This window comes from Sparus aurata, chromosome 19 (genome assembly GCF_900880675.1).
Source record: "Sparus aurata chromosome 19, fSpaAur1.1, whole genome shotgun sequence".
In the NCBI taxonomy this organism is placed as follows: domain Eukaryota; kingdom Metazoa; phylum Chordata; class Actinopteri; order Spariformes; family Sparidae; genus Sparus; species Sparus aurata.
Genome location: NC_044205.1, coordinates 30,440,287 through 30,459,117, shown reverse-complemented (window position 1 = coordinate 30,459,117; position 18,831 = coordinate 30,440,287). Strand labels below are relative to the sequence as shown.

Here is an 18,831-nt window from a genome sequence, read left to right as displayed (position 1 = left end):
GTACTTGTGCACACAAGCTGAGTACAGAGTACTTGTACACACATGCTGAGTACAGAGTACTTGTGCACACACTGAGTACAGAGTGTGTACTTGTACACACACTGAGAACACGCAGTTTCATCATCACACTCTGAGTTGAGTGTTTCGGTTCAGAGTCCATCAGAACCGCAGCACTAACGACTCGAACACGATCCTTCCGGGTCTGCGCGAGGACCCGCGGCTCCTCTGTGCGCACGCAGCCACGTGCGTGGAGCGCGTGGCTGCGTGAGACGTGCGGGTGAATTAAATAAAGAGTTTATTTACCTGCTGAGTGCTGAAGTCAAAGCCCAGGTGGAGAGGAGAGAGAGCGGCCATCATCACACACACACACACACACACACACACACACACGCGGAGGAGGAGGAGGAGTTAAACATTTAAAGAGACAGTACCCGTTAGTCAGTAAACATGAACGCAGAGGAGTGTTTTATCAGTGCAATGATTTATAATATAATGTATGTGTTTGTTTAATTCTAATGTAATATTAAAAATGTAATATTACAATAAAACATCTAAATATTGTGTAATCACACACAGATTACGTGTTTACATTAAGATGCGTGTTTGTCTCCTGATTGTTTGACTTGTTCTCTGAATCATAAAAGAACAAAGTTTGATTTTCTGCAGATAATCTTCAGTCTGATCAGACTACGCAGGAGTATTAGGGCCAGCAAAAACAAACTGCAGATGCTTGAGCATCACAACAAAGCGACTGACGGCTCCATGACAGCGGCCGGCCGGACGTCTGTGGAGTGTGAAGGTGATTTTCTGAAGTGGTGAAACTGTATTCATAACTGATAAATGTATCATATCAACAGCCACTTATGGCAACGCCATATGGCTTCAGCTTGTCATAGGAATCCATATGCCGCAGCGCGTTAGGGCCTCTGGTGCGGTGTGTCTGCTTCTCTGTCTGAGCTCCACACCGACAGGATCAAACAACTTGATCAGTTGCCTTATTGTATCTTGTGATGCAACACACCTGTCTGGATCACACGCAGGTGCAACCACCAGTGCTCCTGCATCTGCCCCGTCCCAGCTGTGTGTCATTCTGTATGAACCTCCTCCACGTTTGTATGGTTTATCCTCCTGAACAAACCAAGTTTCCGACACAGTCTCTTTAGCGTCCTAATACCTTTCACCACCGTGTTTATGAGCCAGAAGAGAGAGAATGTCTTATTATTACAGCCGAATCTGAAGTACCGCTTAATCAACGCGTCTGTAGAGGCAGCCATGGCCATCGACTACAGTACAGATATTTTCTAAATTCATTAATTTTTTTGCCTGACTTTTTTTTTCTTGTGACGGCTTTTTTCCGGGGGTTCTGGCCCTAACACTGCTTCTATCAGACACACGTTTCACTTCAGTGTGAGTGTCAGCAGAAACACACTGTTGGTTCCTTCATACAAAGTTTTCTCTACACTTCAGATGTGTGTCAATCACTGTCAGCGTCCTTCAGTTTGGAAAAGCTCAACAATAATTCCAATCCCCAAAATAAAAACTCCTGAGCAGCTAAGTGAGTTTAGGCCTGTCGCTCTTACGTCACTTATTATGAAAATCTTTGAGAAAATCGTGAAAGATGAGATTGTCTCTTTAGCTTATGACGAATTAGACTCCTTACAGTTTGCATATCAAACTGGAGAAGTGGTGGAGGATGCTAAACTCCTCACCTCATCAAAAATCTACAAGCACTTGGAGAAGCCAAAATCACATGAGACTTTTATTTGCTGACTTCTCTTCAGCTTTTAACAAGATGCAAGCACATGTTTTAATTCACCTGATCAGTTCTTATTGTTGCTTTTAAACTTTTGAACTGATAGGAAGCAGCAGGTTTTAGTTGACGGAGCTGTCAGATGTTGTGGTGTCAGATACAGGCTCCCCACAGGGTTGTGTTTTATCTCCCCTTCTTTTTATTTTGCATACAGACAGTTGCAGGTCTCACAAAGAGGGCAGCTACCTGGTGAGATTCTCAGAACACACAGCACTTCTGACTCTCCTCACGGGTCAGAGTCGGACCACGGTACTGCCCTGCCAGACTTTCTTAGCTGGTGTGATGAACATTTCCTCGATCTTAATGTGAACAAAACCAAAGAGCTTGTCACTGATTTTAGAACAAATGGTGGAAAACCTACGGCAAGTACAATTCATGGGAACAAGGTTGAACTTGTTGAAACTTACAAGTACTTAGGCACTGTTTTCAATTCACAGTTGAAGTTTGATGAAAATACTGAGTCCATTGTCAAACGAGGCCAGCAGAGAATCCACTTACTAAGAAAGCTGAACTCTTACAGTCTGTAAGTTTGTGTATGTTTTATCAGTCTTTTATCAAGAGCATTTGAACTGTTTCCTTCATCTGCTGGTTTGGTGGCCCGACTGTAAGAGACAAAAACAGCCTCTGCAGCATCGTAGAGGTCTGTTCTAAATAACTGGCGTCCAGCAGAGAGACTCGGGGTCCTCGTGGGAGAGGCAGGTGGTTCAGAAAGCTAAAGAAATAATTTCCCAGTATTGCCACATCCTGTCCTCTGAGTCCACGGCGATGCCTTCGGCCGCCGTCTTATAGCACCTATCAGGAGGACAAATAGGTCGGCAGTTCTTTTATCCCAGCTGCAGTTAAGCTCTTGAACACGGACAGTGGCAGCCACTCTTTGTAACATTCTAACTTAATGTGCCACTTATTTATTTATTACTATCCATTCTTATTCTTGGTCTCTGTTATTTAATTGTGCCACTCCACTGAACATGATTAATACACTCTTCATGCTGTAACTTGTGTGAACAGTAACTGAAGCGTTAGATAAAGTAATGGAGTACACGGTGCAGCTTCAACAGACAGATGAAGTCAAACAAGCGTTCAGTTTCTTTATTAACTCAACATCAACATGACATGAAACCACGTCACAGTCAGCGAACACAACGAGAGCAGCAGCTCTTCAACGTCGACACTTCCTGTGCTTTCACCTCTGAACTCAGGATCTCATCAAGGAAACTAGAAATAATAACAAGCAGCTGCTTCTTCTTCTGCTCCAGTTTAAAATGTCAACTGAACATTTGTCTCGACAACAAAACTCAGAAACAGATTTACAGGAAGGACGACAGGGAGACCCGGTGAGGAGGACGAGGCGCCACGTCTTCAGGTGTCGTCTCAGCTTTGGCACTTCACTGTTCAGTCTTTGAAATAACACAAAATCAAGTTTATTGCTGTTTTAAATGGGTTATACTGTGTGTGTGTGTGTCTGTGTGTGTGTGTGTGTGTGTGTGTGTGTGTGTGTGTGTGTGTGTGTGTGTGTGTCTGTGTGTGTGGTTGTGTGTGTGTGTCTGTGTGTGTGTCACACGGTGTGTGTGGGCCCTCGGTTCAGGTAGGTCTTCATGGCGGTGATGAGCTGGCTCTCCTCCTCCAGCGTCAGGTCCAGGTAGTCCTCCTCGTGACGGGAGATGTCCTCCAGAACCTCGTTCACCAGCTCGTTGTCCTCTGAGGACAAACACCAGGTGAGTATTAATCATTCATTATTAACTGCTTCTTCCAACAGTCTGCTGTTATATTATATTTATATTTTTGAATGAATAAATCTAAAGTTCAGGCTCAATATGATTCGCTGGTCCGTCTCTTAACGCCGTCTGACTTCCTGTCTGTGGCTCATTGGTTCCCACTGAAGACATAAATCTTAAAAAACTAAAGAAAACAGGTTTTGTTGGGGACTATTTTCAGAGGCGGATTCATCTACATCTGGTTCTGTTGTCTGTCCCGCCAGCCGGTTCTGTGGTCCACAAAACATCTCTGGAGTTTTGCAGTAAAACAAATAAAGGGACACGTTTCCTGAATTGTAAATCCTGTGCTTTTTGAATGGAGTCTGGTGTAATGTTGCCCACCTGCTCTGTAGAGGTCAGCTGGGCCCTACCTGTGGAGTTGGAGGAGGTGCTGGGCTCCTCAGAGGAGGGCGAGGGTGTGGTGGAGGAGGAGGTGGAGGGCGGGGACACTGACAGGAGCTCCGGGGACAGGACGCCCTGGTTGTCCAGCAGCAGCTGAGTGGCCGACTGGACGTCTCCACCCGTCAGTCTGAGCGCTGCTTCAGACACCTCCCGCTCAAAGCCCAGGTACAGCAGCTGAGCACAGAGGAGGTCACACCATCAGCTCTCTGATTATCAGCTCAGTACTCACTCACATTCTTATGTTATGTTTTAATATGCAAACGAGACAGAAACACCTGGATGTATTTCAGACGTTCTGTTTCCATGTTAGAGAAGCAGAATGCATCAAATGTTTTCACAGTGTCAGGCGTTGTTTTCTGATGATGCCTTCATAAGAACAATTCATATTTAATATTCTTTGCTCTATAAGATGTTTATTGTGCTGCAGACAGAATCACTTCCTGTTTCTGATGAAGACACAACAGAGCTCCACTGTGAACTGTTTGTCCCTGCCAGGCTCCTGTAGGAGTGATGACTCAGTGTTTCCAGGGATCTGATTGGTCAGAAGTCGTGAGGCTTTGCTGACAGTGTGACAGACGGATGAACATGTAGAGTGTATACCTGCTCCACCTTCTCTGGACCGACACCTTCTGTGTTGTTGTTGGTCAGCAGAGCAGCCTGACTGGAGTCCAGCAGGATCTGAGGACCACACACACACACACACACACACACACACACACACACTAACTGTAAGATGGTGATGAGACACACACACACACACACACACAGACAGACAGACAGACACACACACAGACAAACAGACAGACAGACAGGTACTGACTGCACAAGCTCTGTCCACGTCTCCGTCGGCGAGGTGCAGAGCTCTGGCAGCGTCTCTCCTGGAGTATCCGAGCTCTGTGAGGGTGGAGATGACCTCCATCCTCCTGCTCCTCTTCCTCCTCTCCCTCTGCTTCAGCTCCTCTCGCTCCTGATCCACACAAACACACCAGTCTGTCAGCGCTCACATCAGTGTGTGTGTGTGTGTGTGTGTGTGTGTGTGTGTGTGTCACCTGTCTCTGGTTGCTGATGTGGATGGCGGCCTCCTGCACGTCTCCCTGACAGGCTCTCAGTCCGAGTCGAGCTTCTCTCTCGGTGAAGCCGAGCGACATCAGCTGAGTCATTTTCTCCGAGTCGGGACTCAGACGGCTGTACAGAGACTCCACCTGTCACACAGCACGGCCACGCTAACTGTTACACCCGCTTACAGTCTTTATGCTAAGCTAAGCTACTTTTCTACCATTCAATCTGAACTGAACTGTTGCTTTAACTATAAATCACAATTATCATCTTTCTAATTATAAACAAACAAAGGATCCGTCAGCAGGATCAGTTACTTTGGACAGTTGGTGTCGAGCCTGAGCGTCGTTTCCTTCCAGGTAGGAGAGGAGACTCTGGAGGAGGTAGAGCCGGAGGAACAGCACCTCCTCCCTGCCTGTGTTACCCTGACAACACACACACACACACGTATTAATTAAAAAAAAAAGGAATAAATAAATAAATAATAATTGTGTCTGATGATTTAACTGTGTGTGTGTGTGTGTGTGTGTGTGTGTGTGTGTGTGTGTCACCTTGATCATGCGCAGCCTCTCCTGCTGTTCTCCGTAACACTTCAGGAAACAGTCCTCGGCTCTCTGCAGTCGGTTCTTGCCGTCGTCCAGACAGGACAGAGCCTCCAGGGCCCGGTAGCACCACACGATGTCCAGCTGCAGGACGGCGTAGTTATCCACCGAGCCGAGCAGCGCCGAGCCGCACTTACTGCAACACACGATCACAGCGCGGTTAGTACAACATGTTCCTAAAGGACTGCTGCAGGTTCTGCAGGCTAACCCTGAAGGTAGCATGGCTCCGGTTCCTCTGTGAGATTATTCTACTGGACTCTGGATTATTACAGAAAGTAACCTGGAGGTTCTGATCCTTCAGGTTCTGCTCATCAAGCCTGCAGTAACCACACACCTTATTTCACACATTTAACTGAAAACACATTCAACACACTCACAGACTTTCAGAGGGGACAGGAAGTGCTAACACGCTAATGTAGCATGCTGATCTCTGAGTTTCAGGACTCATTCATAGATGAAGCATGATGTCAGAGGGTGATGTCAGAGGGTGACGTCAGAGGGTGACGTCAGAGCGTGACGTCAGAGCGTGACGTCAGAGCGTGACGTCAGAGCGTGATGTCAGAGGGTGACGTTGTGATGTCAGAGCGTGATGTCAGAGCGTGACGTTGTGATGTCAGAGCGTGATGTAAGAGCGTGATGTTTGAGTGTGATGTCAGAGCGTGATGTCAGAGCGTGATGTCAGAGTGTGATGTCAGAGCGTGATGTCAGAGCGTGATGTCAGAGCGTGACGTTGTGATGTCAGAGCGTGATGTCAGAGTGTGACGTTGTGATGTCAGAGCGTGATGTCAGAGCGTGATGTTTGAGTGTGATGTCAGAGCGTGATGTCAGAGTGTGACGTTGTGATGTCAGAGCGTGATGTCAGAGCGTGACGTTGTGATGTCAGAGCGTGATGTCAGAGCGTGATGTCAGAGCGTGATGTCAGAGCGTGATATCAGAGCGTGATATCAGAGCGTGATGTCAGAGGGTGACGTTGTGATGTCAGAGCGTGATGTCAGAGCGTGACGTTGTGATGTCAGAGCATGATGTAAGAGCGTGATGTTTGAGTGTGATGTCAGAGCGTGATGTCAGAGCGTGACGTTGTGATGTCAGAGCGTGATGTCAGAGTGTGATGTCAGAGCGTGATGTCAGAGCGTGACGTTGTGATGTCAGAGCGTGACGTTGTGATGTCAGAGCGTGATGTCAGAGCGTGATGTTTGAGTGTGATGTCAGAGCGTGATGTCAGAGTGTGACGTTGTGATGTCAGAGCGTGATGTCAGAGCGTGACGTTGTGATGTCAGAGCGTGATGTCAGAGCGTGATGTCAGAGCGTGATATCAGAGCGTGATATCAGAGCGTGATGTCAGAGGGTGACGTTGTGATGTCAGAGCGTGATGTCAGAGCGTGACGTTGTGATGTCAGAGCGTGATGTCAGAGTGTGATGTCAGAGCGTGATGTCAGAGCGTGACGTTGTGATGTCAGAGCGTGACGTTGTGATGTCAGAGCGTGACGTTGTGATGTCAGAGCGTGATGTCAGAGCGTGATGTCAGAGCGTGATGTCAGAGCGTGATATCAGAGCGTGATATCAGAGCGTGATGTCAGAGGGTGACGTTGTGATGTCAGAGCGTGATGTCAGAGCGTGACGTTGTGATGTCAGAGCGTGATGTAAGAGCGTGATGTTTGAGTGTGATGTCAGAGCGTGATGTCAGAGCGTGACGTTGTGATGTCAGAGCGTGACGTCAGAGCGTGATGTCAGAGCGTGACGTCAGAGCGTGATGTCAGAGCGTGATATCAGAGCGTGATATCAGAGCGTGATGTCAGAGGGTGACGTTGTGATGTCAGAGCGTGATGTCAGAGCGTGACGTTGTGATGTCAGAGCGTGATGTAAGAGCGTGATGTTTGAGTGTGATGTCAGAGCGTGATGTCAGAGCGTGACGTTGTGATGTCAGAGCGTGATGTCAGAGTGTGATGTCAGAGCGTGATGTCAGAGCGTGACGTTGTGATGTCAGAGCGTGATGTTGTGATGTCAGAGCGTGATGTCAGAGCGTGATGTTTGAGTGTGATGTCAGAGCGTGATGTCAGAGTGTGACGTTGTGATGTCAGAGCGTGATGTCAGAGTGTGACGTTGTGATGTCAGAGCGTGATGTCAGAGTGTGACGTTGTGATGTCAGAGCGTGATGTCAGAGCGTGACGTTGTGATGTCAGAGCGTGATGTCAGAGCGTGATATTTGAGTGTGATGTCAGAGCGTGATGTCAGAGTGTGACGTTGTGATGTCAGAGCGTGATGTCAGAGCGTGATGTTTGAGTGTGATGTCAGAGCGTGATGTCAGAGTGTGACGTTGTGATGTCAGAGCGTGATGTCAGAGTGTGACGTTGTGATGTCAGAGCGTGATGTCAGAGCGTGATGTCAGAGCGTGACGTTGTGATGTCAGAGCGTGATGTCAGAGCGTGATGTTTGAGCGTGATGTCAGAGCGTGATGTCAGAGTGTGACGTTGTGATGTCAGAGCGTGATGTCAGAGTGTGACGTTGTGATGTCAGAGCGTGATGTCAGAGCGTGATGTCAGAGCGTGACGTTGTGATGTCAGAGCGTGATGTCAGAGCGTGATGTTTGAGTGTGATGTCAGAGCGTGATGTCAGAGCGTGATGTCAGAGCGTGATGTCAGAGCGTGATGTCAGAGCGTGACGTTGTGATGTCAGAGCGTGATGTCAGAGTGTGACGTTGTGATGTCAGAGCGTGATGTCAGAGCGTGATGTCAGAGCGTGATGTTTGAGTGTGATGTCAGAGCGTGATGTCAGAGCGTGACGTTGTGATGTCAGAGCGTGACGTTGTGATGTCAGAGCGTGATGTCAGAGCGTGATGTCAGAGTGTGACGTTGTGATGTCAGAGCGTGATGTCAGAGCGTGACGTTGTGATGTCAGAGCGTGATGTCAGAGTGTGACGTTGTGATGTCAGAGCGTGATGTCAGAGCGTGATGTTTGAGTGTGATGTCAGAGCGTGATGTCAGAGCGTGATGTCAGAGCGTGATGTCAGAGCGTGATGTTTGAGCGTGATGTCAGAGCGTGATGTCAGAGCGTGATGTCAGAGCGTGACGTTGTGATGTCAGAGCGTGATGTCAGAGTGTGATGTTGTGATGTCAGAGCGTGATGTCAGAGCGTGACGTTGTGATGTCAGAGCGTGATGTCAGAGCGTGATGTCAGAGCGTGACGTTGTGATGTCAGAGCGTGATGTCAGAGGGTGATGTCAGAGGGAGATGTCAGAGGGAGATCTCAGAGCGTGATGTCAGAGCGTGATGTCAGAGGGTGATGTCAGAGCGTGATGTCAGAGGGTGATGTCAGAGGGTGATGTCAGAGCGTGACGTTGTGATGTCAGAGCGTGATGTCAGAGGGAGATGTCAGAGGGAGATGTCAGAGCGTGATGTCAGAGCGTGATGTCAGAGCGTGATGTCAGAGGGTGATGTCAGAGCGTGATGTCAGAGGGTGATGTCAGAGCGTGATGTCAGAGGGTGATGTCAGAGGGTGATGTCAGAGCATGACGTTGTGATGTCAGAGCGTGATGTCAGAGTGTGACGTTGTGATGTCAGAGCGTGATGTCAGAGCGTGATGTCAGAGCGTGACGTTGTGATGTCAGAGCGTGATGTCAGAGCGTGATGTTGTGATGTCAGAGCGTGATGTCAGAGGGAGATGTCAGAGGGAGATGTCAGAGCGTGATGTCAGAGCGTGATGTCAGAGGGTGATGTCAGAGGGTGATGTCAGAGCGTGATGTCAGAGGGTGATGTCAGAGGGTGATGTCAGAGGGTGATGTCAGAGGGTGATGTCAGAGGGTGATGTCAGAGGGTGATGTCAGAGCGTGATGTCAGAGGGTGATGTCAGAGGCGTGATGTCAGAGGGTGATGTCAGAGCGTGATGTCAGAGCGTGATGTCAGAGGGTGATGTCAGAGGGTGATGTCAGAGCGTGATGTCAGAGCGTGATGTCAGAGGGTGATGTCAGAGCGTGATGTCAGAGGGTGATGTCAGAGCGTGATGTCAGAGTGTGATGTCAGAGCGTGATGTCAGAGTGTGATGTCAGTACTTGAACTGTTGGTCGGCCTGCAGCAGGTGACACAGAGCGTTGTCGAACTGTTTCTTCTTCATCAGCGAGCGACCTTTCTCATGGAAGCCCATGGCCAGGATCAGAGCCTGACCACACACACAATAAAACCACAGAAGAAGAAAAGGACACACAGTTCCAGTCAAGGTCAAATGATGAAAATCAACATTTCTGTGAATTCAGGTGAGGAAGGTTTCAGTCTCCTTATCATCGCTCCACAAACTCCTGATGTTTTTATCACATCTTTAGACTTCTGGTTCTACCTTCTTCTCCTTGTGAGGGATCGTCAGCGGGTTTCCTCTCTGGTCGGCGATCTCCAGGAAGGGAGTGGTGTCTGGATCCTCACTGCCGTCTGACACACACACACAGATCAGTTCATGATAAGAGCTGAGAAACATGGTGGACTTTAAACCAGATGGTTTAACTGCAGTACCTCTCTCAGACAGGATCTGGAAGCCTTTCTGGGTCCTCTGGACGCTCTCGTTCTGGTTCTTCTTCTTCTCCTCTTCCTCACTCAGCTGTTGTTTCAACTCGGCGTCGCTCACCTTCAGCACCATCATCTTACTGTGGTTCTTCACACCCTGCTCGTCCAGACGCCGGTCTGAAACACACACAGTGGGCAGCGCTCAGTCCAGAACTGATCAGAGAATTAAACTTAAACCGGAGAACCCGGAATAAACCCACACAAGCAGAACTGAGACTCAGAATCTCTGGATGACACACCTGTGAGCTTTATGATGTTATTTTGACATATGAAGCACTTCCTGTGGTTTACCTGCAGACGTCTGAACTCACCTACACACAGAGTTTTCCCGTTGAGGATCAGTTTGATGTGTTTGAGGCCGTAGTCCTCCGCAATCCTACAGCACAACATCAACACATGGTCAGTGACAGCTGTGTGTGTGCGTGTGTGTGTGTGTGTGTGTGTGTGTGTGTGTGTGTGTGTGTGTGTGTGTGTGCGTGCGTGTGTGTGTGTGTGTACCTGTCCACCACCTCCTGAACCAGCACGTCCAGCCTCGTCTCCAGGTGGTTCTTTGTCTTTGGATCCTGAAAACAAACAAACACGTCATCATTTCCTCCATCAGCGACAGATGAAGAACTTCCTGTTTCATTTCTTAAATATCTGTTGTGACGATAAAACACCAGACACGATTTCAAATGTGAATATTTCCTGGTTTCTTTTCTCGTGTCGTCGGCTGCACTCGTCACCTTCTTGCTGTCTCTGGGCAGCAGCAGCTCCAGCGACGCCACGTTCGTCTCCCTGAACGTCTTGTTTCCTTTTCCTCGCTTCACCGCCTGAACTCTGATCGACTCCAGAGCGGCGCCTACCTCCTCCGACGGCAGACACAGCAGGGGGGCGTAACGCTCCGCCAGCTCCTGATAACACAGACGGACAAACGGATCAGAACCACAACAGAGTGAATGATGATATGAGGTTGTGTTCAGGCTCCAGCTGACCTGCATGTGCTGCTGGCCCGGCTGGTTGTCGTCGTCGGTGTATGGAGGGTTCCACAGCTGGATCTTCTCCTGCTTCAGCTGGTTCTTCAGCTTCGCCTCCGTGTTCTGCTCCTCCATCATCTGAGAAGAACCAGAACCACAGAACCACAGAGTCAGACCAGAGGAGATCACTTCCTTTATCTACAGTCTTTATGTTCATGAACACTTTTATGATGATTGTCTCTAAAAAGTTAAATTTTATTTCCTGTCTCAATTTGTTTCTTTGCACTATTTTGTAAAATGTAAAAGCATGTATTTGAATTAAAGCTCGTTAGTGATGAGTGATGATGCGTGGACTGTTCTGGGGTCTTTGCTGCCTCTGCAGGAGCTACAGATGACAAACACTATCCAGATGCATTATGGGAGATGCAGGAGCCAGTGTCTGTGGCGCTGGATGAACACTAGTATGAACACTGAAGAACAGGCAACATTTCTCTTAACTGAATTTATTTTCTGAAATACTTTATACTTCATATCTTATTATATTTATACCTGCGACATTCTGACCCTCGGGGCCACCGTACATACGGACTTTGGTCATTACTGTGTCATTCTCGTTGTTTCCTCAAACTTCAGAGTTGTCCAATAAAATCTCTGGATCATCAGTTTAATTGTTTGCAGTATGTAATAACACCTAATTAATAAAAGCTTGTCTCGTGCTCTTTAGCTGTGACGTCAGCTGTGTTAATCACTGTCGGCACTTCTGAAGCTTTGTTCTGAATTAATTCTCTGTAATAATCCGACAGGACGCTTCAGTACGTCATCTTCTGACGTCAGCTGACATTAACGTGTTTAATTAGAGACATTAATGAGGCCAGGCTGATTGAGAGTGAGTGACGCAGTTCTTGTGTTATTCTCAGTGCTAACAGCTAGCTAACCCTGACAGTCACAGTAACGTTCCGGTCCACGGTACTCTGGTGTTTCCCGGCTGGTTCCGCTGCTCTCACTCGTCTCTCCGCTCTCTGACGGTGTTAAACCTCTCCGTCTCTCACCTGGACGTCACAGGACACGATGACAAACAGCCGCGCGGTCACACAGAGCCGTTAGATCCACGTTCGCGTCCACTTCAGCTTGTTTTGGTACATTTATCGTTTCTCGGAAGGAGGTGATGACGCAGGCAGGAGGTCTCACTCTGAGCACGTTTCAAGATCCCGTTAACGGAACCGACGTCAGACCAAAACACGCGAACAGCTCGGCGGCTGCGTCACAGCCAATGAGACGCGTCTTCGCAGGAACAGACGATCTTCGGTCGGCGACGGCGCTGCACGAGGATCAAAAAGTGACGCAGCGAGTATGTCACCAAGATCCGGAAACATGTTGAGGAAAGAATCCTGCAGGTGTAAACAGCATATATTTAAATTAATCAAATACATAAAACAACGTATTTAACGTAAATTAAATCAGATTAAATTAAATAAAGAAATAAAATAAAACAACTTGAATAAAATAAAGTGAATTAAAATTAGATTAAAAAAAACCATAAAACAACAGAAATGAAATAAAGTGAATTTAAATCAGATTAAATAAAATAAAATAAAAAACAAATAAAATAATGGGAATTTCAAGTAGATTAAATACAAAAATAAAATAAAAACAACAAAGTGCAAAAGATTAACTTAAATCAAATGATATAAAACGACAAAAAATTTAATTAGCAAACTAAAAATGTGTGACTAATCTGTGAATCTTAAAGGAATAAAGTATAAATGGTGTAAATTCTCTACAGAAAATGTCAAAGTTATAAATAATACAACAACATTTTTTAAAGTTGGTTTATTGTTTTTTTAATATATCATCTTTTTTCTTCTCACAAAGTATTTTCAGGTCAGTTTTTTTAATCATATTCGAACATTTATGGGATTATTTCATTTGATTAATGTAAAATTTGGCACTTTTTTAATAAAATATGTCATGAAACAAAACCTGACTTCTTACATCTGATCATTTTACAGTTGATATAATATGTATAGAATAACATACAGGATTTAATCAATATGAGACTGATCTGTACTTTAACTGAATTGTGTAATTAAAAAGCAACACTGCGCTTCACCTTCTCATTTTGTATCACACAATAACAGATTTTGATTTAATTTGTTATCATGTCAGTGACTGTAAACGGGATAAACCTGCTGATAAATGATTATTTTTAGTCTTTTCTCTGTGAATGTCTTTATTTATAAATCATCTAAATGTGACGGCTGAAAAACATCAGATGTAAAAACAGATCACAGTCCAGCCGGCGTCAGCCGTCCGTCACTGTCACGGGTTTTAAATCATGATTAAGTTTCTTCTCATTAACAGATTTGATATTTAATGATTAATTGTTATTGGTCTCATATTGAACTCTCGGCTCCATTAAACAGTCTCATGTTTAATAATCCGTCCTCAGAAGGACGAGTACATGCCCAGCCGCCTGGCGGCCTCAGAGATCCTCGGGGTCTTCCTGTTGGGGAACGGGTGGTAGTTCTGGTTCAGGTGGACCCCCGTCGAGGATCCCAACCCCCCAACGCTCAGCTGCCGGGTGAACCTGAGGGCCGGGGCAGAGAACTCCCTGGAGCCGGTCCAGTACAAGGTGCTGCTGGTCTGCAGCGTGTCGTGACTGGGCTTCCTCCCTGCAGACTGGTCCTCATTCTGGTCTTCATGCAGGCCTGAGGTGGAGCTGCTGGGGGAGCAGGTGATGGAGGCGACGGGGGTGGAGCTTTCATCAGAGCTGGTGAGAGAGCGGTCGGGGTGATCCCGTCTGGATCCAACGCCCAGGTTCAGTTCTGAAGCATCGAGTGAAGTGGAGACCTGGACTGGATCCATCTTCTCTGGGTTCCCACTGGATCTCTCAGAGGATCCAGGATCTGGGTCTCCTCTGGACCTGCCTGTGCTGAGGGGGTCTTCTTCTGTGGTGGAGGAGCTGTGAGGAGACGCTGGTCTGGAGCTGCTCGGTGAATCTGTTGTTGAATCCACATCCTGCTGCGAGCTGACGGCCTCAGAGGACGACGAGGAACGTCTGGAGGAGAAAGACAACATGGAGACCGTCAGACTCAACGTTCCACATTCTCTAATGACAGAGACAGAACTGGTCCTACAGGGACCCGCTCGTCAGCCAGAGGAGTTCTTCTGCATCTGAAGCCAGACGGGTTTGTCTGTGATATCTAGCTAATCTGCATCAGAACTTAAATCAGTGAAAGTGATCGATCAGACTGACCGGGAGGAACTGTCCGTGTTTGTTGTTTCTGGGGACGGAGCTGTGAGCTGCACGGTGACAGCAGGATGAGAGCGCCGGTGTAGGCCCAGGTGGACGTGCCAGGGGTCGTAGGTTGTCGGGTCGGGGTCAAAGATTACAGCTGGTGACGGGCTGCAGTTTGGTTCCCATGGAGACGTCAAACCCTGAGCGACGGGGATGATGCTGACGGCCTCGGACACTTCCTCCGACACTGAGACAGAGAGAGAAATCACTGAGACTCCATCCTGAGAGATCGACCAGAGCTCAGCTCAGTCAGTCAGGTTTTCACTCAACGACAGAAAGAAGTTCATGTAGAACATTTGCTGAATGAACAAGGAGGTCCAAATAATGCAGAATGAGTCAGAGACAGAGTTTCACAGAGTTTATAAAGTGTCTCCAACTCAACAACTCTTAAGATCACTACATTTGTTAATGGAGTCTGGTGATGTTGTGGTGGAGTATTTTTCCACAGTAGCATTGTTATTATTACTATTCTTTATTTAAATACGTGACAGAGCCTCAGTCAAACACCTGTTTCTCGTGCTTTTATCCTGAAATCTCTAACAGGAAGTTCATATCCGGCAGCTCGACAGGTAAATAAAATCATTTCTCGGAGTTTTAAACCAACATTTCCTCCTGAAACTGAACGTTTCCTCTTCACTCTCGAACATTTTCAGATTTTCTCTGCAACAACTGAGCAACTTAACAACTTCCGGGCGACACGAGCCTGCCGCGTGTTTCCGCTCACCTGTCCGGAGCAGCAGCACCTGAGTGTGTCTCCTCTGAGCCTCCCTGCTGCTCCGGTACTGTTCTCTGAGCAGAGACAGGTCCATGGTCCTCCTGCTCTCCTCCGAGTCCTGGTCCTCCTCCGAGTCTCCGCTCACGAGCCGCTCCTTCCTCCTGCTGCCTGCAGAGACACACACGTGACCTCACCTGCCGCACACACGCTGACGTCACATCAGCTGGACGTGTCTCCGTCCAGCTGATTCAAACTGTCAGACTGTAACTGAGTGATCACGTGTTGTTTGTGGAGCAGCTGCTTCAACAAACTTATTAAAATAATTCATCATGAAACAAAAACTAACTGATGATGTTGAAGATCAAACAGACAGAGCGGTTAATGACGAGCAAAGTGGGCGGAGCTCCGTCTCCTCCAATCAGCTGCTGACCCCGTTCAGATGATTAGTGTCATATTAAGATATTATATTGTTACTGAAGCTACTAAAGTAACTATTACAGTAATAAAACATGTAACTAATGATATTAAGTAATAAATGATTACAGTTTTGTAACGTAACGACTGACTGAAGAGTTTATTGTTGTGTCTTTAAGAACCCATCAGCACCAACAGGACACATTAATATGGACCCTGTGTGTTTGATACAGCCGGGCCTAGAAGTTCTGTGTTCTGGTTCTGTGTTCTGGTTCTGTGTGGCTGTTTGTCTGGTCCTTTGATAACAGAACATGTGGATCACAGATATTGATTATATCTCCTCAGGTATCAGACTGTGATCGTCTCTGAGACCAGAACCATCACTTACTGTTCGATACAGGTGATTCTGACATTTCGGTCAAAGTAACTACAAACTGGGGTTATGAGTAATCTATTACTCTACATAAACAGTAATATAGTAATGTAATATATTACATTTTGAAAGGAACTTGCCAGCACTGATTCTAAATACACATAATATTATATTGTATGTATTAATATTGTTTATTTCAGTAGTTTAGAAGTAATCAGATTACATTAACTTGTACTCTCAGTACAGGAGGATCACGTGATTCAACCTTCATGATCAAACAATCAACAGATGAATTATTCTGCGTGTTCGGAGTCGTTTCCTGCAGCTGACAGTTTCTGAAGGAGGAAGAATGATTTGAACTCTGTAAACATTAAAGTCACGTCTGTCCTCGTTTCCACACGTTGTCTGCTGGATGATTAACTGTAATGTGATGATGTGTTGACCTGCCAAGGGACTACAGATGAAAATTAATTAATTAATTAGCTTTTTTGCTAACTCTGGCATATTTACATTTTGAGTGTAAACTGAAAATGTCAATTGATGTGCATTGTCCCTTTTAAATAAACAAACAAATAATAAATATAATAATAAATAATAAACTCACAGCTGTTTCCTGATGTTTATTAAAGGGACAGTGTGTAATATATCAAGTATTTAGCGCCATCTAGCTGTAAGGTTCTACACTGCAACACTCCTTTGCTCACCCCTCCCGTTCTGAAGACGTTGGAGACGTTCCGGAAGCTACGGTGGCGCTGACGGACAAGAAACTCATTTTCAAAATATGGACTCTTTCCCAACAGCGTCAAGTATTTCTACTGATTCAAGTAATGAGGTAAAGATGTATTTATAAAACAAAAATCGCAGGCTTTCAAATTTTCCGGGGCAGTGACGAGCGCTGTCGCTGAGCTCCCTCTCAGTTCCAGAAAGACATGGCGGCCTCCATAGAGCTCGCCCGTGCTGTGTATATTCAGATTCTTCGCTCAGGAGGATAAGTCAGATTGTTGGCAGAGGTAATTGTACACCAATGAAGACTTACTTATGAACAAAGACGTTGATTTGAGTTAATAAATTACTTAAATCGTTACACACTGTCCCTTTAACTCACAGCTGTTAGCTGATGTTTAATCGTCATCATGCAACAAAACATGGCACAAAGTCAACTGTATGATAAACGTATTGATGAGGAGACACACGGTCACTGTGACGACCCGGGCCTGATTCAAACATCAGACCCAGAATGCAACACTGTTCACAGTGCGATGCAGAATTTCAAAAATTCAGATTTTCAAAATATTACCCAGAATGCATTGTTCCTGACAGTATATTAGCATTTTAAAGGAGACAGTGTGCTGCTGACAGAGTTTGGATGTTTATAATAATCTGTGATAATCCTGCTGCTCGTACACATCATGGCTCTGAGCTCAGGTGACAGCAGGTGTGTGTGTGTGTGTGTGTGTGTGTGTGTGTGTGTGTGTGTTACCCTGCAGCAGCTGTCCTCTGGTACTGACACCACAGCAGCAGCAGCAGCAGCAGGACATCCTGTTGGCCTCAGCAGCGACACACCTGCTGCAGGTGTATTAAACCCAGCGTTCACCTGCTGCTGCTCCACGTGGACGAGCGGTGCGTTTAAACCTGCTGTGGAGGCTCGGACAAAACAAACCTGCTCGTTAAAATCCACCAGAACCGATCCAGATCTGATGACACCTGCAAACAAAACAAGTTCTGACTGGAGGAAGAAGACACGAGTAAAAGAAAGAACAGGTATGTTCCTGCTGTGCTACCTGGTCAGGTAGGAAGCTGGACTGATGAAGGCACACACACCCACACACGCACACACACACACACACACACACACACACTGTGTGTAAACAATGAAGGTCGATGTGCTGTGTTGACCTTTTCTGTTCACACAATCACACCTGTGTGTTTGACATTAGAAGAACAAACAGTCAATTAAACTTCCTTCAGATGGATTATATAACAGGGAGGTGACGCTCACTTACCTGCACCCTGACACCTGCACACACCAGTCACCTGTACACACCTATACACACCAGTCACCTGTACACTTGTAACCACCTGTACACACCAGTCACCTGTACACCTGTAACCACCTGTACACACCAGTCACCTGTACACACCTGTACACACCAGTCACCTGTACACACCTGTACACACCAGTCACCTGTACACACCTGTACACACCAGTCACCTGTACACACCTATACAGACCAGTCACCTGTACACCTGTAACCACCTGTACACACCAGTCACCTGTACAAACCAGTCACCTGTACACCTGTACACACCAGTCACCTGCACACACCAGTCACCTGTACACCTGTAACCACCTGTACACGTCAGTCACCTGTACAAACCAGTCACCTGCACACACCAGTCACCTGTACAAACCAGTCACCTGTACACGTCAGTCACCTGTAACCACCTGTACACGTCAGTCACCTGTACAAACCTGTACACACCAGTCACCTGTACACGTCAGTCACCTGTACAAACCTGTACACACCAGTCACCTGTACAAACCTGTACACACCAGTCACCTGTACACGTCAGTCACCTGTAACCACCTGTACACGTCAGTCACCTGTACAAACCAGTCACCTGTACACGTCAGTCACCTGTACAAACCTGTACACACCAGTCACCTGTACACGTCAGTCACCTGTAACCACCTGTACACACCAGTCACCTGTACACAGTAAGTCAAACCAGTTTGTACTAGAGAATCAGTACTAATGAGATCAAACCAAGACAGTTTATGACTTTATGACAGTCAGGGTCGTTATAATTTCACGCCCTCTCAGGCTCCGCCCCCAACATGTCTCGCCCGTCACAGCGGCTGATGGATGATGGATCACAGCAGTCAGACGGCAGGTGTTAGAT

At 46.7% G+C, this 18,831-nt stretch overlaps 3 protein-coding genes and 1 long non-coding RNA gene across 5 annotated transcripts in view; 2 read left to right on the top strand and 2 right to left on the bottom strand.

Annotated features, from left to right (window-relative positions):
* Positions 1-819, top strand: part of LOC115569844 (histone-lysine N-methyltransferase 2C-like) — a 68,130-nt gene extending 67,311 nt beyond the window's left edge. The window contains exon 68 of the mRNA XM_030398008.1: positions 667-819. Coding sequence (XP_030253868.1) covers positions 667-819 — 153 coding nt within the window. The remainder of the gene's footprint in view (positions 1-666) is intronic.
* A 2,065-nt stretch (positions 820-2,884) lies between these two features.
* On the bottom strand, positions 2,885-12,329 carry nub1 (negative regulator of ubiquitin-like proteins 1). Of its 2 annotated transcripts, none has more exons than XM_030398147.1 (15): positions 12,177-12,329; positions 11,146-11,265; positions 10,897-11,064; positions 10,670-10,734; positions 10,483-10,547; positions 10,121-10,288; positions 9,951-10,039; positions 9,670-9,776; positions 5,574-5,760; positions 5,340-5,447; positions 5,016-5,168; positions 4,787-4,933; positions 4,567-4,644; positions 3,936-4,140; positions 2,885-3,508 (listed from the first exon to the last, which is right to left on the bottom strand). In XM_030398147.1, exons 2-15 carry the CDS (start codon positions 11,263-11,265, stop codon positions 3,366-3,368), a joined length of 1,803 nt encoding a protein of 600 aa, XP_030254007.1. In that variant the 5' UTR covers positions 12,177-12,329; the 3' UTR covers positions 2,885-3,365. The 2 variants fall into 2 exon arrangements, with proteins under 2 accessions (XP_030254007.1, XP_030254008.1); XM_030398148.1 differs by lacking the exon at positions 12,177-12,329 and having other exon boundaries at positions 2,885-3,294; positions 3,355-3,508.
* Positions 12,330-12,950: 621 nt separating this feature from the next.
* On the bottom strand, positions 12,951-17,946 carry LOC115569943 (flocculation protein FLO11-like). The gene is made up of 4 exons (XM_030398184.1): positions 17,408-17,946; positions 15,150-15,308; positions 14,384-14,612; positions 12,951-14,185 (listed from the first exon to the last, which is right to left on the bottom strand). Exons 1-4 carry the CDS (start codon positions 17,463-17,465, stop codon positions 13,573-13,575), a joined length of 1,059 nt encoding a protein of 352 aa, XP_030254044.1. The 5' UTR covers positions 17,466-17,946; the 3' UTR covers positions 12,951-13,572.
* Positions 14,609-15,698, top strand: LOC115570022 (uncharacterized). Its single transcript, XR_003981681.1, has 2 exons — positions 14,609-14,994; positions 15,079-15,698. It is a non-coding gene; the product is annotated as an uncharacterized LOC115570022 (long non-coding RNA).
* Positions 17,947-18,831: the final 885 nt, after the last annotated feature.